The sequence below is a fragment of the Pomacea canaliculata genome, linkage group LG4, assembly GCF_003073045.1.
Source record: "Pomacea canaliculata isolate SZHN2017 linkage group LG4, ASM307304v1, whole genome shotgun sequence".
Classification (NCBI taxonomy): Eukaryota; Metazoa; Mollusca; class Gastropoda; order Architaenioglossa; family Ampullariidae; genus Pomacea; species Pomacea canaliculata.
The window spans coordinates 30,506,348-30,533,240 of record NC_037593.1 but is presented as its reverse complement, the minus strand read 5'-3'; the positions used below and the strand labels follow the sequence as shown (position 1 = coordinate 30,533,240).

At 40.4% G+C, this 26,893-nt stretch overlaps 2 protein-coding genes and 1 long non-coding RNA gene across 7 annotated transcripts; 1 reads left to right on the top strand and 2 right to left on the bottom strand.

Moving 5' to 3' along the window:
* Positions 1-460: 460 nt before the first annotated feature.
* On the bottom strand, positions 461-17,891 carry LOC112561041 (visual pigment-like receptor peropsin). Of its 4 annotated transcripts, XR_003098643.1 has the most exons (12): positions 17,315-17,891; positions 15,908-16,079; positions 12,204-12,297; positions 11,533-11,820; positions 6,057-6,197; positions 5,569-5,729; positions 5,037-5,166; positions 4,167-4,282; positions 3,395-3,580; positions 2,042-2,170; positions 1,234-1,661; positions 461-1,103 (listed from the first exon to the last, which is right to left on the bottom strand). XR_003098643.1 is itself a non-coding variant. In XM_025233190.1 (11 exons), exons 5-11 carry the CDS (start codon positions 6,169-6,171, stop codon positions 1,494-1,496), a joined length of 1,005 nt encoding a protein of 334 aa, XP_025088975.1. In that variant the 5' UTR covers positions 6,172-6,197; positions 11,533-11,820; positions 12,204-12,297; positions 15,910-16,079; positions 17,315-17,891; the 3' UTR covers positions 461-1,493. The 4 variants fall into 4 exon arrangements, 3 of the variants coding, with proteins under 3 accessions (XP_025088975.1, XP_025088974.1, XP_025088976.1); XM_025233190.1 differs by having other exon boundaries at positions 461-1,661; positions 15,910-16,079; XM_025233189.1 differs by lacking the exon at positions 17,315-17,891 and having other exon boundaries at positions 461-1,661; positions 15,908-16,384.
* LOC112561036 lies at positions 14,385-25,866 on the top strand. 2 transcript variants are annotated; one of them, XM_025233178.1, is made up of 12 exons: positions 14,385-14,535; positions 17,902-18,007; positions 18,305-18,349; positions 20,569-20,667; positions 20,988-21,298; positions 21,474-21,626; positions 21,908-22,075; positions 22,538-22,758; positions 23,315-23,432; positions 23,832-23,990; positions 24,454-24,660; positions 24,927-25,866. In XM_025233178.1, the coding sequence occupies exons 2-12, from the start codon at positions 17,914-17,916 to the stop codon at positions 25,137-25,139; spliced, it is 1,788 nt and encodes a 595-aa protein (XP_025088963.1). In that variant the 5' UTR covers positions 14,385-14,535; positions 17,902-17,913; the 3' UTR covers positions 25,140-25,866. The 2 variants fall into 2 exon arrangements, with proteins under 2 accessions (XP_025088963.1, XP_025088962.1); XM_025233177.1 differs by lacking the exon at positions 14,385-14,535 and adding an exon at positions 14,895-14,978.
* On the bottom strand, positions 18,356-21,056 carry LOC112561042. Its single transcript, XR_003098644.1, has 3 exons — positions 20,964-21,056; positions 20,547-20,780; positions 18,356-19,749 (listed from the first exon to the last, which is right to left on the bottom strand). It is a non-coding gene; the product is annotated as an uncharacterized LOC112561042 (long non-coding RNA).
* Positions 25,867-26,893: the final 1,027 nt, after the last annotated feature.

Below are 26,893 nucleotides of genomic sequence, written 5' to 3'. Positions count from 1 at the left end.
TCTTCCATCATGTATTTCTTATGAATTTTCTCTTCCTTTTTTCTTGTTTTGTTTTGCTTTTACTTAGTCACATTCCTTTCAATTATTGATTTCTTCTCTTGTTCCTTAGCGTTGTTGTGAAATTCTTATTTTTAAACAAAAATTCTTTCATTCTAAGAACTCTCACTCTTTTCTTCTGTAATACACATATTCGGATCACCTGTCATTAATTTTGATTATATACGTTTTTGTAAAACTTTCTCTCACACGCTATATATATATTTGTCCAGTTACGATTCTTTGTACATACATATGTAGAAACACACACACATATTACCAAAACGCTCGTTAGTCTCCAACTGAAAATAAAATAGTTGGTTTAAAAATATTTTTAACATAAGAATAATGTCTCAATACTTCAAGTAAGCACTGACCAACATATCAAATGAACGCATACTCATATTATAACAATGTGGTATATTTTATGGCACACATACATTTCTTAACTCTCACCAATTTCCATAACTGTACAACTGTTTCCTGTGGTTTGATTGTCTCACAGCTAATAAGACACGTTCGAAGTAGTATTTCAGAAATTAAAACATGGGCCATCAGAGGCAGGGAACTGTGGAAATCCAGCAATATTAAACAACTATTAGTTGGTTATTTATGATTCAGAATCTACTGGAATTTAATTACCCAAACCCAAACACTGATTTATATATCAGTGGACCCAAAGTAAGTAGCATCAGTTTTCCAACAGCCAGTGTGAAACACCGGCCCTTTGTGTAAACATTTAGTACAGTATAAAGTGAGTAAAATCCCACAACACCGAGGGCTGATTTCATTTCTGCAGGATAACAAAGGTAATATATTTTATCAGTTAAGTTGTGCAAACTGTTTCCTGGTAAAATAAAATCTTTGATGAAATTCTGCGTCGCTTCACCCTTCCGTCAGAATTTTCCAAATTTTTGCAGATTCGTTGTTTTCGTGAATTTTACTTCACACAAATTCTCTGGTCTAGGTATTTTATATATCTAGTCCTCGTATTTTACTGCAGACCTAAGAATTTGGGAAACCCATTATACACTAGACCTGCGGCCTCTTCTTAGGTGGGATGACAGCTGAAACATGCAATAATTTTCATTGTTTAAACGTTTTGCAATAAATTGCATCCTCCTCTCCGGTCTCTTTATTGTATCTGTGTTAATGTCAGCGAGAGCAGACGATAGAGTTGAAGTGTAAGCATCATACCTATAAATTCCTGTCAGCGGTGCACTCACGTATTCCTGAAGCCGACGTTTCAAATTTCAACGAATTCGCAGCATTTTATCACACAGGACCACTTCGGTAGGTAGAGGGTTGTGTTCGGGAACGTCATATTCCGTGGACTGTCATGCGCAGTTTCAAGAGCCAACTGATCTTCTCTCCCAGTGTCATGGTGACCATGAGTCATTGGCATTAAAGATGTCATGTCATGTCATGTCATATCTCCCAGTGCATCTCAATTAACGTCAAGGTATCACGGTAACGTTACTGCCGGAAGTGACGTTCACGTGAATGCTGGGAACCCCGAGGTCTTTGCTGTCCGTTCGACGGCGACAGGTGATCGTCTCCAGGTAACGTTGGCGGAAACGTCTGCTGACGAGAATGTAGAGGACTGGATTCACGCACGACGATAACTGTAAACGGCAGATGAACTATAATAAATATTATGTTTCCAATTTTCTTTCTTTTTTTTTCTTCCAAAACTACCACTTCTTATGCATTTATTATGGACCTTGAAAAGCCAATCTTTGACGATCGAAACAAAAACTCACTGGAGAAATAAAAAGATATCCACGACATAATATATACAAACATGGGGTCAACAAATAATTAAAACTGCAAGGAAATCGAGAGCTGTGTGTTTCAAATAAGCTATCCAGAGGTATTCGTGTAAAAAAATGAATAACTCGCAAAATTTTGTAATAATTACCTAGAGATTTTTCAAAATATGCAAATGTTATTATTTTAGATACAAATAAAGGTTTATAAAATACGTGTGAAAAGGACCAAGTACCTTTGCCATCATAACCGGAAGGGCTGACAGAAGAGGCCATGCCTCGCTGAGGGAGGACAAGGAGAGACTGGACAGTATCATGTATGGCGACCAGCAGATCGCGAAAGCTGTCACCAGAATGAAGCAAATCTGCAGGTACGCATGCAGACACAAACATACACGAGAGACAAGCAAGCACCCAACAAGCGTACACATGCATACCCGAATACTCTGTTTTAAAACTTATTTATAAAAATAAATGTTCTGCTTTAAAACTTATTTTCATACATGAATATTCTGTTTTAAAACGTATTTATATACACGAAGGTTCTCTGGTAAGACACACATGCATGAATATTCTGAGCTAAAAACTATTTATATTACCATTTAACTAAAGGCCGAACTGTGTCGTATAAAAAAGTAAGCTCAAGGTTGATGGACAGTTAACAGAAAATAGCACTCTTACCAGTTTTTAAAAATAAAAAAAAACCATTTAAGTTTATGTAAACCGCTTTAACTGTCGCCACAATTTCAATGAAATAGGAGGCCTGACGGTTAAGCGAAATTATCATCTGGCTAGTCAGTAATGAAGACTGATGGCAACACCTGGACCTACAGGTGGAACAAGAATTGGAAGTTAGTGCAGCTATTATTTCTTTGTCTAGGTTCTTACTGTAAAATGAGAGTATTTGGTGACCAGCCACAGACCTGACATGTACGATGTAAAGATCGTGTACAGTTTATGGTTTACGGCGAAAACGTGGGAGGGGGGATGCTATCCTAACGTGTTTCCTAAAAACATTTGTGTGAATGTGCTGGCAATGAGGGCCGTTATTTTTATTAGTATTATTTTCTGTTATTTTTAAAGGTACACAGCGGCGGATTTCGGAAATGTAAAGCTTTATTTAAAAGACACACATCTTTCAGAGCAAAGCTTAAAATATTTACGACAATGAAGTCTTGTTTTAGGACGGGATGGACGTGGACAGGATTGTTCAGGAAGATGCATCAGGGATGCTATCACACAGCCTAGGCAAGAAATATCGTGCAGTCTTTGATTGGTAATAACTTCCCTTACTGACTGATTTGTCGGTTTTCTCTTGTCGAAGGAAAAAAAAAAGAGATGATACCTCATTAGCCATCACATTTGGAGGCTTACAGAAAGACAGATAAAAATAGCACAGTCTGTATTTATGAACTTCCTGTATCTCCTGATAAATAAGAAGCCTTAATGGGTTTGGCCTCAGCAAGGGAAGGTCTTTACCTACTTGGACAACAGTGTTCTTATATTTCAGTCCTATTTGTCAATGTCTATTTTCCCGGGTGGTGTACAAGAGGCGCGCGCTTCCTTCGCGTTTAATAAGCTTGCGTTACCTTGGAGACCAGCAGGTCCTGGTAGCTTCTGGAGGAGACTTTGGTCAGGGCGCGGCGACTGCAGACATAGATGTGTGTGTAACAGAACGCCATCACCAGGAAGTGCAGGGTTACCCAGGCGACGAGCGATCTGACAAAGATCTTCGTCCCGTGATGGTCGCTCGCCCAAGAAACAGTGCAGGACGTCTACAAAATTATTTCCACAAAAGCAATATATGAAGTTTTCTTTTTCTGTCTCAGTCATCCCCATTATTCTTTCTTTCTCAATCTCAATTTCTTTTCCTCTTCTGCCACCAGCGTATTTTTTTCTTCTTTCCACCCCCCTTCTCTCTAGAACGATCCATAAATGAATAGTGAACAAAACAAAGATTTATCCTCTTTCAAGTTTAACTTTCCATTGAGCGATCTATTATATAAATATATATATGGCTCTTTAATAATGTGTTCCATTATAATCTAGCCTGACATTATTAAACTATTCTTGCTCATATTTCGTTATTATTGTTCTTATTAAACATCTCCGCGAGCTCTACTAAGTACAATCTGCTATCAATACTGTGTTCCATCTTCTCTACCTATCTCACTCTCACCATCTTCTACACCTCTTGATTAGTCTGTCAACGTATCTCTTTGTTAATTACTTTGTAAATCTTCGTCGTTATTGTTACCTCTGACCTTTTCTGTCTTTTGTACTTCATTATCATCGTTGCAACTCTCTCGATTCCTTCATCCCTGATGATAATAACTAGAGATTCTAACTCTTATTGCTTACCCCAAAAGGTTCCAGGTCATAAGGTTTAGGCAGAAGAAGTGGAAGTGAGCTCCAAAGTAGCGCTTGGAACCATGTTGTCATGACGACGGTTACTAGAGTATTGATATTCCGTACATCTGAAACAAATCACATTTTGAAAAGTAAATCCTAGTCTTACTTGACCATGCTCAGCCAGAGTCCGGGCACACTATTAAAAAAAATTTCAGAATCAGAATTACATTATGGGAACATCACAATCACCGTCCATCTCAGCTTCCAGTCTTCTTTTTTTTTCTAGAAACCAATTATTCTCTTCATTTTTGTCTTTCATCACGAAAGCTGAAAGCTTGACAAATATTGTATCGACTATCCTGTCATAAACTTGTGTATATGAGAGACATAGGAAGTTCTTGCATGATTTCACTTTATGAGCCAGTGATTACAACACATAAATTTCCAAAAACATAAAGACACACCAACAAGGTTTATAAACAGGAAATCTTTTCTCACCTTCATCTATTGTGAATTTTCTTTCTCATCGCATCTACACCATTCTACTTCTCATCTTGATATTTTAAATAGTTTTAGTGATTTTATTTATTTAAATTTATTTTGAAAAAGAAATATAATATTTTAATGTACGTTTTGATCTTTTTGTCAGGACTTTTTGTGACCTTATGACCCTTAGGTACATTTTATTTCCTTAAGCACTTCGGTGGACTAAAAATGGACTTTGTGAAATATGAAACAAGAACAGTCCGAAACTAACCTTCAACATAAAGTTTAACTTCACATCAAAAGTCATGGTTATTCAGACTTTCGCCTTAAACTTATTTTAAGAGCTAACGAGAGCTTAGCGGTCATTATACATTTTCTAGGATGATGAATTACTTGGCCAGCGCTTGCAGACGACCAGGTACCGTTGCACACTGATAGCACTCAAGGTGAAGATGGTGGTGTTGCCAAACAAAAATCCGGCAAAACCGTAGGCGGTACAACCACTCTCTCCGAAAAGCCAGCGCTGCAACGAAGTGGAAATGTGTCCACTGATTCTTAATTAAAGAAGTTTGTTCATGTTTGTGAGGAGGTAGTTGCTTATAGGTTAATTATGTCCAAGGTAAGCATTTGAGACAATTGTATCTTAACTCAACATTTCAGAACCTATGCTCTTTTATGTTCATTGTGTATTTCTTCTATCCTGGGTATAACATTCAATTTTTAACCTGATGGGTGTTCCATGTGGAATAACTTTGAATGTGTGTGGATATGTGCGTGGTTTGAGTTCCACCCACATATGCAAGTTAATTAATTAAGACTTTGATACGGTGGATTACACAAATAATCGATAAGTACTGAGAGACAGGGTTTTTTATTTAAAAAAAAAGGACGGGAGCTTCAAAAGTTCACTTGTCCAAAATCTCACCTGTGCAAAGTTTGAAGCCGACACGAATGGAAAACAAAGTCCACACATGCCGATGTCGGCGAAAGCCAGGTTGACCAGCAGCATGTCCACCGTGGACCGAAACTGATTGTCTCTCACAAACATCACCAGAGCCACTATGTTTCCAAAAAACCCAAACATTCCTGCGGCAAAAGTTTGTTGCAGTTAAGTCTTCATCTTTCACAATCACATGAAAGAAGAACCCAAAAACTTCATAGTTAGGCAACTTAAGACTATTACAAGTATTGTGATACCTAGTTTTTGTCGTGAGTGAGTGGTTTAAGTTTTTGTTTATGGACCAACTTGGAAGAAATCGTTTCGTTTTTCAGAATAGACCAGATGTTTAGTTCTTATACTTGCGTCGATGACATTTATACGAAGATGATAAGTATGCATATGCATGCTTATAGGCAGACAGACAGGCAAACAGACAGACGAACAGACGAACATACAAACGAGAAGTTGCTAACCTGTTAGAAGAAGATATACACCAAGTCCTGTATATTCATCTCCAGACAGAAACACCTTGAAATGCGATGAAAGCGAGCCGGAAGTGGAGTTGATCTCCAAGTTGCAACAGTTCATATCTCACAGATCGCAACTTACCTGGTCTGAAAAAGTGCACGCCGAATTTTAAGACAGGTGAGTCAAGAGAAGGAATAAAAGGAAGAGCAGAAGTGCTTTAGGGTGAAAGTTTATGGTCAATTATTAAACCTGGATTTTGAGTCCATTTTGGATATAACTAACCCTGAGTTTTTTGATAAAAGTTACAGTATGAACTTTTTTAGTTATTAGAAGGCACTGACTGTTCAAAACGTGAAAGTCAATTTTCGGTCTCAGAATAAAAATCAATGATCGTCTTAATAACAAACCACCAAAAGCTAAATCCGTTGTTTTAGACATCACTTACTGTCACATTTTAACTCTTGATATCGCAACAACCTCAGCGACAAGACTGATCTCTGGATATTTTGTTGTTCTTAGGTTTGTCTTTTGTTTGGTTAAAGGGGTTAAAGCTACACCAAAAGTCACAGTAAGACAGAAAGGACAAATCAAATTGGCAGATTGATACGTTGAGTATTCTCCTAAAGTAATATTTTGGTAAATAATAATAATAATAATAATAATAATAATAATAATAATAATAATAATAATAATAATAATAATAATATAAGCTATGTTGTTTCATCATCATCATCATCGTCATCGTCATCGTCATCATCTTGAGGGCAGTATGGGGTTGTCTTGTCCATTAGCAACACGTAGCCCGGCTACTTCCACTCCATTGTTGTTTTCTTTGTCTCTTGTTTAGGACCTTCATCAACTTAGTTTTGTCAGTGCAGATGTTCAGACCCACAATTCTTGCCGCCTGGTCGGTACACGGACTTTTCGCCGACGGACGTTTCGCCGCCGGACGTTTCGGAGTCGGACGTTTTGCCGATCGGACGTTTCGCCACCGGACGTTTCGGAGTCGGACGTTTTGCCGACCGGCGTTTCACCGCCGGACGTTTCGGCGCGGGACACTTCATTTCGGCATTTCACGCGGGACCTTTAGCCGAAGTCAAGTGTGTGACGCCCCTTAGCTGACACATTTCTCTCGCCATTGTATCAATGTATCAGTGAACTCTCTCTCACTATCCCTCCTCATGTGAACCGTTAGCTCACACATTTCTCTCGCCATTGTATCAATGTTTTTTTCTCAAAGCTGTTGCGCATAATCTGTGACAATCAAAGTGAACTGTCTGTGAAGTCTGTGTGTAAAATTTGTTTGAAATAAAGAATTATTGTGTAATCTAGTAGTTACTTTCATTCTTTGAGAAGTAAGTAAGCTCTCTCTCTCTCTGACATAATGCGGAGAAACGTCCGACTCCGAAACGTCCAGCGGCGAAACGTCCAGTCGACAAAACGTCCGGCTCCGAAACGTCCGGCGGTGAAACGTCCGTCGGCAAAACGTCCGCACACGGCCTGGTCGACCCTCGCTATCTTTTCCTGGCTGTCACTTCTAATAAATTATCAACAATGTCATCAAATCAAATTGTCGAGAAAGGAAGATACTGGGAAGGCATCACAGCCTATAGTGAGTTCTACTTATGGATTTATCTAGTCAAGGTCTTTGACTTAAAAATGTCTTCTGCTAACCAAGAGACAATTTGTCTGTGAAGGTACAAGGAGTGGTTTGGGTTTTTACCTTTCTCTTCTAGTTCGCTGCCACTACGACCATCTATGGGCATAATTACCTGTTATCTCTACTTAGTGAAATAGCACCAGCGCATACTTAGTCTTTTTTGGATAAATCTTATCAATGTGTCAGGTGTTGGAAAATACTCTTATAAATGAAATTAGTTCATTCCAGCTGAATTGTTTCGTCTCGGTATGGAGTAGGCAATGTGAAAATATGCCTTAAGGCCATTCTTAGTGTCTCCAAAGACCTATTTCATTGGCAAATGTAATACAGCGGCAAAGAAAAATGACTTTAACTCACAATATCGTGAACTTTTGACTCAAAGCCACTTTGACCTTTACACACAACTTTGCCAAACTTGCAGGTTCGATACCCGCTTGGCGTAGTTACAGGCTCTTGAATGGTGTAACCAAGGAAAGGAGGAAAGTTTACTCACAGAAAAATGCAGTCTCCTATACCTATCTACTTAGCAACTCTCCCCTTCCCTGCATCCCTCCTCTTTTTGTTGTTGTTGTTGTTGTTGTTGTTGTTGTTGTTGTTGTTGTCGATATTAATAATATTCCCCTTCGTGTACCCCAATCATGTGAAATGTTTGAGATGACATAATGCCTGTATGCCACCAACAAACGAAGCTTTTTGCGATTCTCCTACAACAAAGCGCTGACGAGCTTCAGTTCTGTGCCGAACTAGATTGTATAAACATTACAAAATTACAGCAAAGAAATCTTCTTGAGAATTAAGCACTTCACAATCAGGCATCTCCAGGAAGCTCAGAGTACAATGACCGTTAGTGTGTTGCTCTCACAAAAGGTTTGTTGCTGGAACGATATTTCTGTTTGCACAAGTTGGGCCACTGCACCGAAGATTGCGAGATGAGCTTCCACGCAAATGCCATTAATAACTTTCAGATATTTTTGGATGCAAAACTTTATTTACTTAGCGAAGAATCAGTGTAATGGCAGGGCTACATTCACCGCATCTGTTCAGTGTGCCTAACCATCCATTGTCTTCCTTTTTATCATTACTGGTCAGTGCAGAGAGTGCGATCTATCACTGATGTAATGATGCCCGTTACAAGTGCACAAATTAAATTTAATTAAATTAATTAAATCCTCGCTCTCGGAAACTCCTTAAACTCAATACTCACATCCCTAAAATCAACTTATTCAAGACAAACCTAAAATACTCAGGTTGCATTCTATGGAACATTCTTTCTTCACACCTCCAGCAAACCGAATCCATTTCTCTACCAGTTCAAGGCAAGATTCCTAAAACATTTCAGTCAAAACCTTCGATCGTTTGAAGGGGCTTCCTATCCGATGTAAACAAGTCTTTCTCATTACTAATCTGTACACAAAATTTGCTTATAACATGTGTAATTTATTCATTACCAAAAACAAAAAAATCCTGTTAAATAAGTTATCAACCTGTCTTTGTCCGTATAACCTACTTTTCCCTATTGTTTTATTGTAGTGCCTTTGTTTTGTAGAAATGTAGAACTTTTAGTTTTATTTTAGATCGAGAGTAAGATGGATGTAAACAACATCACTTTTGCTTATTTGTTACCTTCGTAAATAAAGACTTGTCAACTCTGTGTGTGTGTGTGCTCGCGGGCGTCCATGCTCATAGTTATGATTTGAAATATTGTTTTTGAAGACATAAAATATATTTTGCTTAAAGCGTTCTGAATTGCCAGGTGGTTTTATTTTCTTTTAATGACATTTCATGTGAAAATGACAAATTTATAATGCCAGAAGCTTCATTTTTCTACACGCCGTCGATGCATCTAGTTTTCAGAAGGATTACCACCATGTTTGAAAATAAATGATTGATTGATTGATTGATTGATTGATTGATTGATTGATTGGTTGATTGATTGATTGATTGATTTCTGTACACGTTGATCTACTGTCTTTCCCTCGCACAAAGCATAAAATGTCTGAAGGAAGAGAGCTCTCGAATGTCTGAAGGAAGAGAGCTCTCGTTTTCCTTCAGAGATTCCCCCTATCTAAAATTCTCTCTTTCTTTTGTTTTTTGTGTCTTCATTTCCAGACCTTATATTTATTTCTTTTACCAGTCTCTTACAAGAACTGTTATCCTTTCCAACCCTTACAGTTCTTCTGCCACTCTCTTGAAGAACTGTCTTTATTTCCAGCACTCACATTCTTTCCACCAGCCTCTCTTACTGTCTTTCTTACAATTAGTGTAAATGAAGATGTTTCTTCTCCGCTGCATCCTTTGTCCAGGATGCGTTGTTTTCTGCCGTTTTTTTTTTTTTTTTACTTGTTCCCTTTTTTCAAATTCTTTCTTGTTATTTAAACGTATTCATTATGTAACATCCCAGCAGACTCGGCTCATCGTCTGATGTCCGTAGGCTCTATCCCTTTCATCGTAACAACCCCATATGCCGGTATATGGTCACTGGAGTTTAGTTACTGTGCTGCGAAACGGCGGAACTATCTTTCCTTCCTCATCCCTATCTCTCCGCCATCGAATCCATTTTAAGATGCATTAAAAACGCATCTGTTCTCAGCATTGCTCATTACACCAGTCGACATGGTTGTCAGTAGTTGTGATGATCGTCATCAGACTAGTCCGCCACTTTTTCTTCCTCTGCAGATTTATGACATTATTCATTCCTAGCTGTTTGTTCCCTGATTCCTATTTGTGTCTTCCCCGTTCGTCTTTTATTACTTGTCTGCATAATTGTTTCTCCTTCCGTCCATGTCTTCTACTTGTCTTAAATGCTGAGAGCATGCCTCTTGGTGAGCGTGATTATGTGTTGTATAAATCCCATTTCTATTCTGATTATGATTATGGTTATGATTGTGATTATGATTATGATTATGATTATTCCATATGTGTGTTTTGGCCATTTCAGGGATTAGAGAAATAAAATTAGTACGAAACTCTAAATACTTATTGATCGACCGAAACAAATTAGCTACTTACAAAGATTTGCTGATAATGTAATCGTTCTAATGGTTGTCCTACAGACAATGTGTGCGTGCGTGTAGAAGAAAAGTACTATTATTTCGATCAGAGCGGATTTTACTCTCAAAAAACACAATTCGCTAGAGGAATTAATTTTAAGTCTATTGCAATGGGTTGATTATGTAGCTAACTTTTCCAGTTGTAATTGTTATTGTCAACCTTTATGTCAAATGTATTCATGCGCGGCCTCAGTGTATCAAAATAGTCCAAAGCTGGCACGCTTGATGTCCAGTCACTTGGTGATTGTCGGGTGCACGACATCATGAGCAAAACTCGTTGTCTGTGATCGGTGTAGTCTGATATTACCATGTTGTGTTTATTAAATATGTCAGTTTCGTATGCCTATTATTTTATTTTGTTTGGAGCCAGCGGCATCATCTTAAAAGCAGAAAATGTATATAAAAAAATAAACGTGTGACAGAGCAACAGATACACCAACCAAATGAAGGCCTTGACTGAACATGATTGAAAACAATATTGATATCAGGTTTGGTGGGAATCGGAGAACTAGCGTGAATTTGACCTGGTCTCTATCACCACCTCACATATAATATATAATACACAAAGTGCCACAGTCTGCTTTAGATATAAAATTAGAAGGACCATTCTAGTGAAATCTACTTTAAAAATGAATAGAATAAGCCAAGAGTGACCTGATGATGCTGATGCCGATGTGATGCTGCTGATGATGATCTTTGCCAGGACTGTAATGATGCCAAAGAATAAAATAAGACAATCATTGACACTTCAAAATTTTTATAACTGCCTACCTGGTAAAGATTTCACTTGTGATGGCTGCAGACGATGTTTCGCGTGGTGATGCGCTTGGCACAGGTGGGTTCTGACACCTTAGTGGGAGGGGAGTCGATCCTGCCTGTCACACTGGTGTCCTGACGGCTGATGCATGCCGACTCCCAGCCACCCGCAGTCTGTAGATGCAGCAACGGTTCTCACCTCCTCGCCGGTGCCTCGTGTATATGTAGGTACTCTGCTTGCCATCGATTTTAAAGGCTCCTTCTCGTTAAAGGAGGAGGTTCTTGCGCTGGCTAGGCCTCGGGCTGATGAGAATAATCACCGAATTTGAGTGAGTGAGTGACGGAATGAGTCTTTTGGTTGAATACAGCAACAAACCTGTGTGTCTGTGTGTGAGAGAGAACAACAGAGAGACATTGCCCCCTCCCACAAAAAAAGGAATAAAAAAGGTTTGATAGTGGAGGAGATTTCTACATCCTGTATTTTATTGTGTCAAGAGGGGGTGAGACTACACAAGCTAAGATCAATTATGCAATACTTAACTGGTGTAGGTAACATTTAGCACTTGAAGCAGGGTTTCTGTCTATAAATCATACAGCAGGATGCAATAATACACTTCAGTCAACAGGGTGTACATATATACCACACTATGCATGGCACTCGTATTACAGAGTATAGTAAAAATCACCTTTTACAGTCAGTTGTCCCTTGACTGTCACCTGTGGTTGTAGGGGGAGCACATGGATAGACGTGGCAGTTAACTGGACATCACTCTCTATGGTCTGAATATATATATAAGGAGAGAGCAGCAAGATGTGAATAATAGTCAAAAGTCTCTCAGTTTAATATAATATATTAATATATAATATCAAAATGTACGTATCTCAATCAGCAGTGTGTACAAATCATATTCAGCATGTGTGTACAATTTCAGTCAGTAAGATATGAGTATAAGTATACCAACAGGATGTAAGTACCACAGTCAGCAGGGTGGAGGCGAAGGCTTTGTTACCAGTATTAAAATGTTTGTTCTGCCTATCTAAAGCCCTTGGTGGGAGTGTCCACATATATTTTCTCTGAACAACTGCTGGGGCTGCAGGCCATTTAGAATGAGTTAACTAGGGCATTTATACTCTGTGAGAAACGCCACTGAACAAAAAAAAAACAACAACAACAAACTGCACGCATAAACAATCATGGCATGTGGGTGGGGCTGCTTGGTTAAAACAGAGAAGGAGTGCTTCTTTATATACTTCTCATATCTTCGTTTTCTGCAGGACTTTAAACGGTCCACACAAAAATTAGTGCGTGTTTGTGTGTGAAAAAGTATAATAAAAGTAAACATCACTTTGTAATATAACTCTGTGCATGCACTCGCACATAGGTACGCTCTCTCTCTTACTTACACACACACTATCTCTATCTCTCTTACACACTTATACATCATTCATACACAGACCTCAAACACCACCATCACACACACACACAGTTTGCATCTCCAATCTCCTTTTTTAAAGTCTTCATGGGAGTCGCTGACCAAGGTTAGTTCTATCGTCCTGCCTATCTAACCCTTATCGTGAGTTCAGAGGTCATTGGCACTTTCTCAAGCGTGTTGCATCGAGAGTTAATATTTCACCGCTTAATATTTCGATTTAAATTTTATGATGTAATTATTATGACAGAGATTTTTCTTCTCTGATGCTTTGAAAGATAGTAAACTCCCAAAAATTCTTAATATAGGCAGAATTTTTAAGTTAGCTTTAAAAAAATCTTCTGGTGTTTCGACTCTTGTATATGTTGTTTTAAATAAACAATTTCGGAAGCGTTCTGGTTCTTTCTGATACAAGTGGAAGAAAATCTTGGTGCCATTCTGCCCCCGATTACGCAGCATAATTTACAGGTGAAACAACATGAACTAAAAAAATATCCAGCTAACTTACGATCCAGGACGTCCGGGTGCGCGGAGCAAACAAAACACCTCTATCCGGGTGGGCGGGCAAATGCGTTTCTTTAGAATGAAATTAAAGGTAATTCAATGGGTATCTAGCATAAGAATGGAGGATTAGACTGCAAGAAATTTTTTTAGAAAACTGAGCATCAACAGTATTCAGTATTCAGCATCCTGATGGTAGCAAAAGTGCCGTGGTTCATTTCAGTCAGCCTCGTCATCAAACGTTTGTAACAGGGGGTCACTGAGTCTCAGGTGGAGTGAAGCCTTCAGTCTACAACTGCCTCGAAACTAAGAAACTATTTTATTTCTTTGCTCAGTTAGGGATTTAAATATTTTCGACTGGCTCATATGATTTTGTACAAGATCTTATCTACAGCCCTGTCTCTCCACTTTCGTGGTCTTTTGTATATCTCTATCTGTTCTCCATCTTCCTCCCCTGCCCCACCTCTCTCTTTAAGTACCATCACATGTCGTAGACTATAGACAAGACTTTGCTTTATACTATTATTTTGTTATTTATATTTTTGTATGAAGCCGTCTATCCTTGGTAAACACCTACAAACATAGTCTTTGTGTTATGTTTATTAGTGTTTCCATGTGTTTTATCAGTACGAACTCTTATCTTGTTTATATATCTTGTCAACATATTTATGCAGTTGTCCTGTTCGCGGTAATGTTGACTTTGTTGACGAGCTACTTGTTGTGCTAAGTGGAGGAGCCAACATGTTATGATTGAGTTTGAATTCCTTCCTCTTTGTGTGTATATATATATATAAAAGTTAAGCATCCGCATGTTTGACGGAAGACACAAATATAGGATGTCAACGTGTTTTGTTTTACGCCCTTAATGTTGCTGTTAACTCAAGCTGAGGCTCTCAACGAGGGCTGTCAAAGTCTCAGTCGTCGTTCCCGGATTGGCATTAAACCATATCGCTGAAACACGTGACAGCTACGTCATACCCACGTAGGAGTTTCCCTCGACTGCCGCGTGTTTATAAGCCCCAGGAGGAAGATTATTTCTAATCACTTCTTCTGGCCTGAAATACATCTACGCTTGTCTTGAGCCCAGGTAGGTTGTTCAGATTAATTTTCTATTCTAGTGCGCACCTTGAGTGTCCTTTAGAGTCCGAAAGGTTATTGAGTGTTGATTTGTTTTTTCCTTCTCTCGTTCTCTTTTCCTTACAAGAATCGGTTGATATAGTTGTTTTTCAGATTTTTTTTTTTTTTGGCTTTCGCCTCATTGTAGTGTTTCCCTTTTATCATCGAAGAAACAAAAAAAGTCGGTTCTTGGTGTGTATATGTATATGAAAGAACTACCTTTCTGCATAATTTTAAATACAAAAGCTATGAATGCTGCGTTTTCTTCTTGTCATCAAAATTTAAAAAAAAAAAACGCGTTATAAAATTGATCAGTGAACAAAGACAGCACTTAAAATATATTGTATGTGGTTTTCTTTCTCTTTTATTTTAGATTCCAAGAAGCCTAGTGAACCCCTTCTTTCGCTTTCTGCGGTAGTTCCAAGAACATTGTATTTGTTTTTATTTTGATAATACAGTTTCCTTGCATGCTTTTCTGCGAATCCTGCTTCTACTGTTGTTGTTGCGAATGATGCTTCTTATCAACATTATTCTTGTCAATATTAGCAGAAGAACTGTATTAATACAGAAAAGAGCACATACACAGGCCGCTGCGAACTTATTAACTTTTCTTTTTCTCTGAGCTGTCAGCTACTTCTTTTAGTTGTTTGCTACCTCCGTCTTCTCTTTTCTTCTTTCCACTTTTTTCCCTTTCGTTTCACTTTTTGTACCACTTCTTTTTTCCTTCTTCCTTCATTACTTTCCTTTTCATTTATTCATTCAGTTTTATTCTTGTTCGTTGTTCTTTAATTATCTTCCTGCGATAAAGCACGTATAAGCCACGTCAGGTAAGGACCGAAAGAAAATTCGCTATCAATTTTCGCGCCGATCACACGGTCAACAGTAGGAAAAACATTCGAATCTCCGAAGGACTGTCAGACATATACTGTCTTTATGACTATGTCTGGCTTTTTTATACTTTGTTAAGAAGGGGAAATTATTGGACAAACGTAGTCGAAATATTCGTCAGAATGGATCCCATGACCATCTGCCTGTTAGCTTAGTAAGACCAAGCACCACCCTGAAAAAAATAAGATGTAAGCGTGTCCTATTCACAGTCCTCAAGCAGACAATTATTCGTTAATCTAAGGATGTATTGCAGTGTTTTCGTGCGGCTTGTGGCAATGACACGTGGCTCATGGCAAGAGAAGTGGTAAAATGTTTTACAGGTCAGTAGTGGCAAAAGCAGGATATGTAAAGGAGTGTACCGGATGTTGGCCGGTCATGCCCACTGAGCTCTCCCTCTCCGACCTTACGAGCCCGGATCTACAGTAGCTCTGAGTAAACTTGATAAAACAACTCACACCTGTATGTTTTGCTTCCTAGTGTCAGCGTAGGCTGGTGATAAAGCCGAGCTTGCTGTTTTCTGGAAAAAAATCGTAAATCTTTCTTCAACGTCAGCTGAAGCGGACCAGATTGGCAACATGTCTGAGCTTGGGTCTTTAGTGAAGGAGGATCTTGCAGATAGAATGGAAGCTGAAATAGTGAGAGCCAAAAGTGAGCTGTCAAATTACGAAAGGAGCACCAAGAGTACAAGTTTTTCGCTATTTCGCCGACCCAAAACTGATAATAAAATCACTGCTGGAAAAATTAGCGACAGAAGTCAACCAGAGCGAAACCAGATAGCCTGGCTAGTATTCTATAAAACTATTAGACTTTTAGAACCTGGCAGTCTATATAGACATCTCTCTGCTCCTTCAAAGACTTCACACCCTCTACAGCAGGGGTCTCAAACTCATATTAGCATGTGGGCCGCAGTGGAAAGTAACAGCCAGTCAGCGGGCCGCACCACGAAAAGAAAATGTTTTTTCATTAAATTTTACGAACACTACTGTCACTGCAGTTAAATGCTAAAATAAAGTTTTTATAATTATTAATTACATTTAGTGTAGTTTATTACATGCACAGGCAGTTTAGTTTATTAAAATAAGTTGACGTTGTCTCTGTCACTAATAACGGGGGTAATTTTCACTGCGGGAGTTAATCACCAAGCAAAACATACATATACACCGCGGACGTGGCCGAGGGCCGCACAAAAATGTTTCGCGGGCCGCATTCGGCCCGCGGGCCGCGTGTTTGAGACCCCTGCTCTACAGACTTTGTGGACCCGCCCTAGCGTGGTTCAACTCCTATCTCACTTATAAAACCCGGACTGTGGTCCTTGATGGACAAACATCTCGCCCTGTCCCACTTTCCTGTGGTGTCCCCTAAGGCTCGGTTCTTGGTCCAGTTTTGTACTTTCTTGTACACAAAATCCCTTTCATCCAGTCTCGCCAACATTCTCGTCAATCAGATGCTGATTTCTGTCATCTGTCAGGAATATGGGATTCATTGTCACTTGAGACATGACTCTTGATAAACAAGTTACAGCTGTCTGGCAGTCTGCCTATTTCTGGCTACCAATCCTTTTTCTGTTTCTTGCTACTTTCCTACTCGTCTTTCTTTTTCAGAATCACGATATTCTCAGTTCTTGTTACTTGGTTCCTCTGTGCGTCTTCTATATTTGTTCTCTATTCATCGTCAGTACTGTTGTTTATTCTTCTGTCCGTCGTAAGCTGTACACGATGTCTATGTCTCATTCTTGTTTTAAGCGCTAAGAGCATGAGTGTGATCGAGTATGTGTTATACAAATATTTCATCATCATCATCATCATCATCATCATCATCATCCTCATCATCATCATCAATTAATCAATCATCATCAATCTCACCGTATGTCATCTTCTCCTCCTTCTCTTCTGTCAGCTGACTTTGTGACTGGACTGACTGACGGACGGACCGACTGACACTCACTCGCTCGATCTTCCAGAATACAAATTCCTCGTTCTGCCCTTTTTATGTAAATCAGAAAGAAGCAAACTATAGGAAGCTGCTAGCGGCTTGGAATACAAAAGCAATCTTGAACACCCGCGAGCCATTTCTTTCGTATTTCCAAATTAGTTCGAATTAAGCCTAACAGGAAAACTTATCAAACACTTCTCTGCTCTACAATACATATAAACAAAACTATTTTTTTCAAATTGCTTAGTTTACTGCTTTACTACAAATAAGATGTTTGTACAATTTTCTATTTGACATTTAATTATTCTTAAATTGAAGATTTTCGTTTTCACAATAAGTCCTTGATGTGACCATCGCCAGAAAATGGTTTAACACCATGAGGACAATATGTACACTTATCCGAAATTATACACACATTGCGCATGCGCGCTGACACGCATTCGTCATCATAGTAATAGTAATATTAGTTGTTGGTTTTCTTGTTGTAGCATTGTTCTTTTCATATTATTATTTGCAGCTATCACAAGACATGAGATCTCAAGTGCTTCTCGCATGCCTCGCTTGTGTCCTGATTCCAGCCGTGAGGTCAAGGTCACTAGGGGTCAAGCTCGACGACCTCACAGGTACAGAAATGGCGACGGCAGCCTTCGATAAATGCTAATTAATTTCCCATCTTTTCTACTTATGAACACGTGCAGTGCGAACTCGCGCAGGCACGAACGAAAGTGGAGACCTCTTGTCCACTCCTCCAACCACTTTCATGTCAGCTTTCAATTCCAGTCACTGAACTGTAACTGCTATCCGGTAGAGCAGCTCAAAGCTTCGCTAATTAATAAGATGCTTTTTTTAATGTCAAGGATTATTCTTATGTGAAATGCGGAGATAAATTCACATCCTGCTTCTATTTTCATTCTCTGCAGAGCTGGAAGACACGGTTGTTCGACTGGGAGATGAACCTCTGCAGGGTAAGTCATTACTGTGTCACGCATCACACATATGATTCATGCAGTGTTGTGCCAGTAGGCTGATGGGGCAATTACACGCGCTAATTACACCGGAACTCCTGAATTCCCTGCCCATATCCCATTAACGTAGCACGGTTCCTACCTCTCGCTCAAGCGTCATGTGACTTCATGGTTTCTGAGAATCTTGCGAGCTGTTATGACGCAGTTACGTTGTCTGCACTGGCTACCCACCCGTTCTGGCATCCAGTACAAACTGTCCGTGCTGTGTTTTCATTTCTTTGCTGGCTCTTTCCCTGATTATTTCTCTGAGCTGCTATTCTATTAAGTCCCAGCTAGAGAACTCCGCTCCTCGTCTGATGATCGTCTTCGTACTCTTCCTGTCACCATAACAACAACATATGGCCACACGATTTTTAGTTACCGTGCAGCAACACAATGGATCTCTCTCTCTCTCCAAATCCGCCAACTACCCACTATTGAATAAATGTTCGCTGAAAACGCACATTACTCCTAACACCCTTTCCCATAATGCTAGTCCTTTTTCACACCCTTCCCTGCTCGTCTTCCTTTTGCAATACCATGATACTCTTCAGTTCTTGTGAATTGGTTCCTCATTGAGTTTTCTGTATTTGATTTTATTCATCATTATTACCTTTGTTTATTATTTCATAGTTCATGGGTTATTCGTTTGTTTTCATGTCCCTCCTATGCTGTCCGTGGTTCGTTCTTGTTCTTAGGCGCTAAGAGGATATAGCTTTTATTTTTATAAAGCGTTCTGTGTGTTTATGACCAACCCATTCTTTTCCTCAAATTTATTAATTTTTTTTTCTTTCTGTCAATCTTTTCTTTACATTATTTCAATGTTTTAAGTCTGCTCGAAGAAGTTATATACAGAGTGTACCAAAACTAAGTATACAAGACTGACCTGATTACGGTGCGATGGAATTCTTTACCTACTTTTGATCTACCCTGTGTTAGAACAGAATAAAGGCGATCAAATTTATTTTTCCGCGACTGTCATGAAAATCTTGTTTTATCTCAGCTTCATACTTAAGCAGAAAATGTCAAGGAAATCATCACCAGACATATTGAGAACGAGGCAGCTTTTTACTGTTCGAAAACAGAATTGATTTTTCTCTGGGTAAACGGCAAATCTTTTGAAAATGGCTGACACAGGAATGTATCCACATAATTGCTTTTTTTATATAAACTATAAAAACAAAACTACGTGTAAGAAGATTAAGAAAATCATTTAAGAAGATTGATTACTTTTGTGGACGGTCATTCTCAAGCCCCGGATGACAGTTTCCACGCATGCGCATAAAATCTACGAAAAGGAGATGAGGGCAATGGGGGTCGGTTTAACATCCCGATTATTGTGTTCCACGGCTGCAGGAGCCCTGAGGTTAGATTGCGTGACCATCATTATTTAAATAATAAGCAGAGGTACGTAAAAGAGCATTATATGTGAAAGAGTATCAAGCAGTAAAATAAAAATCTATATAATTATCTAAAAACATACAGTTTGTAATTTTTTTAAATCTTATAAACAAGGCAGTGTGGCAATGTGTTCTGAGTGATACTTGTGCAAACTACAGGTAGTTCGTAGACTATGTCTGGTTTGTGTATTTTACTCCGGATCATGTTTATTTTTAATTGTTATTTGCCTTTTTAAAAACGAAAACAAAATAATAAGAAAGAACAAAGGAAAGAGAAACAGGGGAAGGGCGGCAAGCGAGTGAGAGAGTCACGTGGCGGCTGGCACCACTGCAATCTGTATCTTCCCTTTTCACTCGAAATGTGTCCCCGTAACGGAATATGGCCTAACAAGTTAGGGAAGGGGCATCAAGAGTACAGCAAGTGCAGCAGCAAGAATATTTTGTTAGACTGATGCCGCACATCTCAATTACTAAATTACTGAATGTAATAAACGTGACGCGAATAATGTGGCAGGTTGAAAGTTGACAATACAATTAAAGATGGGAGTTTGCGAGACAACTTGCCTTGGGTCATGTTGGGTACCTCGACTAGTTACATATAAATGTAAAAATATAAAAGAAAAAAAAAACAGGAATCTTCTATTTGGTGTAGCGACATACCGACAAGCAAACATTGAACTTATTAGATCAGGCATGAATGAATGCATTTGTGGCCACAATTCTTTAGAGCCTTGCTACATTCTAGGAACGATACCCACAGTCTGTTTCCTTTGTTAACAGAGACGCGACGAGCCCGCAGGGCCATCTCGGCGCTGACCGACATCATGGGCCCGCTGGTCCGCCATGCCAGAGACGTGTCGGAACAAGAGAGAAGCCAGGGTGAGTGAACTCTTGTCAGCACATATGTCATCGTGCGGCTTACTTCATCACTGGTTTTCAGCGCCGTCCGTTGGGTGGTATTTTCTCATCCGGGTATTCCAATTCTCCCATGCCTACGCGATTAAGTAAAGGTGGTAGCACTTTTAAATCAACCAATCAGGAAATGAAATTGCGTTTTCAAGAAAACTGGCGAAAGGAAACACAGGCGTCCTATCTACACAAGAACTCACACACACGCACACACATGACCACCAAAACAACCAACCAACCCACCAACTGGCGTTACCTGTAATTACCTGTCTTTGTTCGCTTGTCAACAGCCGTGTACGAGCGGATGCGCTCTCTTCTGGCACTGCTGCGGATGCTTCTAGGCAACAGCGTGCAAGTGCAGATCATGCAGTTCATGAACTGGGACAGAACCATCGAGATCGACCAGGTTTTCTACACTGCGCCCAAGACCATCTGGGAGGTGCGCCGCATCATCCTGGCAGCCAGGCAACTGGGTATGCGCGTGCGCGCGACAGGTGTGGGTCACTCTCGCTCTCCGCTTTACGTGGATGAGGGAAACATCATGATGGACGTCAGGGGCCTGCAGCGTCACGACGGACCACGAATACAGCTCAACCAGCCGGTGAGGTTTTTTTTCTCTCTCTCTCCCTCTTCGTGTGCCCTTGAACGTTGTGTGCGCTTGCTAGTGTGCTAAAAAATAAATTTGCTTCTGCTGTACATCAGTAAGCTGTTTCCAGTGTGTGTGCGCGCGCGCCCGTGCACTCCAATCACGTGACTAAAAAAAAATCTGCACGCAGACGGTCGAGCGCAAGTTCCGGACGGTGACGGCCATGACGGGCGTGATCGAGCACGAGCTGAACAAGTTCCTGACGGACAACATGGTGACCATGCTGTCCCAGCCACTCAACGACGTCGAGTCCTTCGGAGGGATGGTGGCCGCCAACACGCACGTGAGTCCTCATGCAGTGTGATCTCCATTTTGCACATATCACGACAGGTATCACACTTGTTCGCACACGAATATACACAGGTGCATACACACATGAACACACACGCACGCACTCAAGCTACAAGAAAATGCGCATCAAAAGGCACTTTCCGGGTTGATTTACAAACGACCCAAAGTACACTTTGCTGAGATGTTGCGTGATTCACGACCTATCCAAGCACACTTTGCTGCGTGATTCACAAAGTATGTTCTTCTGCTTCACGTGATTTACGTTTTCTGCAGGGCTCCACGTGGAGTGCCCCAGCTTACAGCGGTTACGTGGTAGAGATGAGGCTTGTCGACTCCTCGGGCCGTCTGCGACGTTTCACTAAAGAACGTCACCCAGACATCATGCGAGCAGCCATGTGCAACCTGGGCATGTTTGGCATTATGTATGACATCACCATCCAGGTCAGTGTTTTAACTGCCCATACCTGAGCATGTGTGGTGTTATGTATGACATTACCTTTGAGGTCTGTGTTATAACATACCTAGTCATGTTTAGCAGGAAGGACATCAACGTCACCCCTACAGGCACAAAATAAACGAATGCGAAAAATCATTCAAAGCAGTCAGCAGTTTTCTACAACGAAAGCTTCTAGAACGCTTATTACTTGTTCACAAACCGATTTCGCGGGCTTTATAGGGCCCGATGGCCAGATGTTCTCCACTCCTGTTCTACGCAAACACTCTATACGTTCCTCTTCCTGAGAGTTTTAGCTAATCCGGATCAATGGCAAATTTGACAACTGAAGATCTGCCAAAATGTTTGTCTGAACGGTTATTGAAAGCATGCAATGATGGGGCTTTGGCAGGCTGTTCTATCATCATCACTGAGATGCTTAGTTTCACCGATCGCACATTTGATTACAGGTATACGATACCTTCAAAGCTAAGGTCGAGAATTTCTTCGTCCCCTTGGGCGACCTCATCTACAACACAACCAGACTGAGGGAGACGGTGACCGGCAACTTCCTGACGGAGATCTCCTGGTTCCCTTTCAATTCCGTCACGCAAAAGGAAGCAGAGGAGTACATACGCACTCAACAGATCCCCAGCAACTGGACGGCAAAGCGAGATATTGTCTGGCTGAGGTAGGTGTGTGCGCAGCCGGTGTCTGCCTAGCGAAGACGTGAAGTCAGACTGGGGAATGGAATCGATGCGTTTGCGAGTATATTATTCGTGTAGGTACCTGAAAGATTCGTCAGGTTGAGGGCCTTAATTTCCAAAGAAACGGAGACGTGGTTACAAGTAATGTTGTTGAAGAGCTAAGATGGAGAAAGAACGGAAAATCTTAGGGAAGAGTGGGTGGGACAGACAAGATACACCTAACAGGCAAAGACAAAACTTCAGAAGAATAAACTGGCGTATGAGAGTCTAGTTACATGTAGATGTTGCCTTGATTTATTATTTTAAGATTTAGTACTGTACAAGCCCTTGACCTGCATACTCTTCTAAAAAGGGGGCTGCAGGGACAAGAAGAAAGCTATGGAGGTAGTAAGTTTGACAAATGTATAGCGTGAACACTGATGAACAACATAGTTTCATCCCGAGAAACAACAGCCTTAATTTTAAAAACACGTTCACAATTATTTAAAGATGACATACTGTCATTAAACCCCTAAGTTGAAGAATTTGAAATCCTTCCAGGCACATCAATAAAGCTACTGAGCAAGAGACGGCTGGAAAAGTGATGCAGCCTGCCCTTTATCTTCCCACTAACGGGTCACTTTCTGGGGGAAATGTGGAAGGGCTACTTCGCGGAAAGGTAGAGTATCCAGTTTTATTTCGGTGACCCAACATCTTACCACCTAACCACGTTCAAACACTTCGTCCACTCTTACTTTGGACTCAACGGCACAAAATTCCACCTAGATGTTGGAGACATAGCATCACTGGGGAGAGCACACAATTTTGCATTGGCGAGAAGTTTAATTTCCCTTGTCTTTTTCTTTCTCTCTTCTCTCTCCCTATCTCCATCAATTATTTTTCTTCTTTTTGTTCGCTAGTGCGATTAGAGTCAATGTAAACGCAGTCTTCTTCCAGCACAAAAGCCGGTTAACTTTTTCAGATCTCGTCACAGCAAGTGCACTGCTGAGTGTATTGTTTGATCTAAAACAACTCCTGCTGCGAATAAATAATAACAGAGATAATCCTATATTTACAGGGAGCTTTGGAAATCGCACAGAAGCTCGAATCACCTACTTATCATTACCTGGTGAACGCTTTTCCCGTCATCCTCCCGCCAAGATGGGGCACGGAGACGTCTGCGGCCTTCCTGCTCAACATCGACAATAGCTTCGACCGGGCGGCGGAAGCTCTAAAGGTAAAAATAAAAGTGTAAAAAAATCTGTAAATGGCCCACAAGACCATTACCTCAGCGAACTGCTGGTCTTGAAACAAATTTTATGCCGCTATAGATATTGAAGACTAGGACGGTCAAGGATTGATGTTTAGACAGTTCAGTCTGGGAACTGAAAAATTTTGGAATGTGTAAATTTTGAAATTTAATGAAAATGTGATTATTATCATATATTTTATCTTCCTCCATCCCTCTCCATCATTTGTTGTAGAAAGATTTGTGGGTACCCACACTCGACATATGCTTAAATTTTTTTTTTAAATACACGCAACTTAGATTACGCGTTTCCCCGGTAACAAGCAGATCACCATAAGAATAGTAATGACAATTTATAATTTTATATAGCGCCATTCTAAAGATTAGCTCAGAGCGCTTAACATAAATATTATACATAAAGGTACATCTTCCAATAACTCGCTGTTTCCAGTTCATGATAGAAAGAGCAGAGCGGCAGATCAAGGACAACGGGACCACCCCACTCAACGCCCTTCTCCCCCGGTTCTTTCATAACAGCGATTGCCTCCTTTGCCCCGGGAACACCAATATCCGCATGAATGACGACTCCAATCGGACTTTGGTCATTGACTTTCTTGCCCCACCTTCTCAGTACGGCTTCTACGCCGCAGCTCGTGAGGTGGGTTTTGTGAGCGAAAGCTCTTGTGTGTGCGTGAAACCCTCTTCCTTCCAAATTGTTTGTGCATATAAAAAAGCGATTTGCCAGGTCACAGGCATTGTATTTAATAACAACAAATGGAAATGATATAAGATCCTACTGATTACACTGGCATAACTTGAGGTAGTTCACTGTCTGAAGTATGGCGTGTGAGAGCCAAATAATAGGTCTAGTTGTAAAACTTTGTAAGAGTGTTCAGAAAATTTTTTTTTTACATTCGGTTGCAGTTTGTCTACCACTTTAGGAACCAAAAGGTGCGTCCCCACTGGGGGAAGCGACATGACAATATCCCAGGTATCATCGACATCATCCACGAAGTGTACGGAGACCTCGTCAATGAATTCTCACGCATGCGTGTAAAAGCCCGGGTGGATCCTTGCGACATGTTCATGAATTCCTATCTGCTGCAGATTTTTGGGAGAAGCACGGACTGCATTTAGGTGTCCTTCTGACATTTTACCACAACTACAATTAATTACAATGTTGATTGTTGACGAGCAAAAATGCCCATGTTGGGTGTCAATCACTGTTCAGTTTGTGTGCTTTTTCACCCAGCACCTTGTATCTGCTCCCCCACCTCCTTCCCCATCTCGCTATATTTGTCCTTGATGTTAAACACCATCGCTGTACCAAGCAACCATGACAGCTATGGTCTCTTATTTAGTCAACTATTCTCTTCATTTGCAGGAGGGGTTGGTGGGAACATCTCAAAAATCGGTATTTTGGGGGTTAATAACTTAAATAAAAATGTTTGTAGGTGATGAGATAGAGGGCGAGAATATTTTTCTGCGGATGAAATCGGACAACCACAGGCCAAAGAAATGAAGGGATATAATCAATCAGTTCTTCCTCCTCTAAACACTTTTTAAAAAATTAATATTTCCTGTCAGAGGAGTGTGCTATTTATGTTAATGTAGTTATATTGTCAACCCTGTTATCTTTTATGTACTATTGTTGCCTTCCATGCGCCAAAGTTCTTTCAATGGAACCACTTCAGTTTATGATCTATGTTACACAAATCCTACTGAAGCTATTGTATGTTCGATTCTTATACATTTCGTCACTTTATAAATCCCATAACAAAAAAACCTTTGCATAACTTTCTTTTCACGCGCACCTTTACAAATATTTTGAGTTGCTAGGCAATTAAACAGCAATAAATGTTTAGGTCTGAGTGTAAAGTATATGCGTGTGTGCGCGTAAATGTACGGATACACCCATTGTGGCCTACCCCACCCCCACCCCCCAAAAAAGTGCCCCATGCAAAAAAAAAACAACAAAAAACAGACGAGATCTGTCCAAACTCGGCACACCCAACCTTTGCACCGCTCGACCGTCTTAGTTTCAACCCTTAAATGACTATTCCTCTGAGAAATTCACGTGCCGGAATGATTTTAATTTTCGTTTCCGCTTGGTTGGTAGTAAATGTTATCGACAGCGATGACAAAACTATCAAGATGTACATGCATTAGTATTAAACGTGCAAAAGCAAAATACATGCGCGCGCGCATACACACACACACGGCGCACTCTCCAGAAAACATTAAAAGGTGATTAAATGATGACGAGAACGGTAATGGGAGTGGGGCTGTGCGGAGGTAGGGTTAAAAGCAGAAAGCCTAGAAGAATATTATAGATGGTGTCGCATCCTTGCTGTTCTCGTCACCGCGCGTGCAGAAGAGACGACAAAACCTGTCGATGATGATGTGCGACGATCCTGGGCTGTGGTGGATAGCGCGGAAGCCTGTCTGTCCACTCCCAGCCTCCTTCTAGTACAACTGGTCAGATCCTGTTGACACGCGCCACCAAAGCCTGTTAACGGACTCGCACGGAAACCGTGAAATCGCATCATTTACAGAATTTAATGAACGGGGAAGAGGTGTGTGTGAGAGTGAAAAAGCCCGCATGCTGGCGCCTACAGGATCGAAGGAAAAGAAGCTTTAAGATGATCCACAGATTCCGACCGAAGCGCCGCCAGCTGGAAAATCAAACAGGACTCTTCAACATCACCCTCGAAACTGCGTCTTTTAGTTCCCGTAGGTGACGTGATGCTTCTTTTGCAGGCATGCGTAGAAGCTGGGACACGAAAGGTGACAGCCCCCGCAAAACTGACAGGATGTACAAAACTGCGTCTTTTAGGACCCGGATTAGTGAGGTCATACTTTGGTGACAAAACTTGCAAGAAACGCCAGGG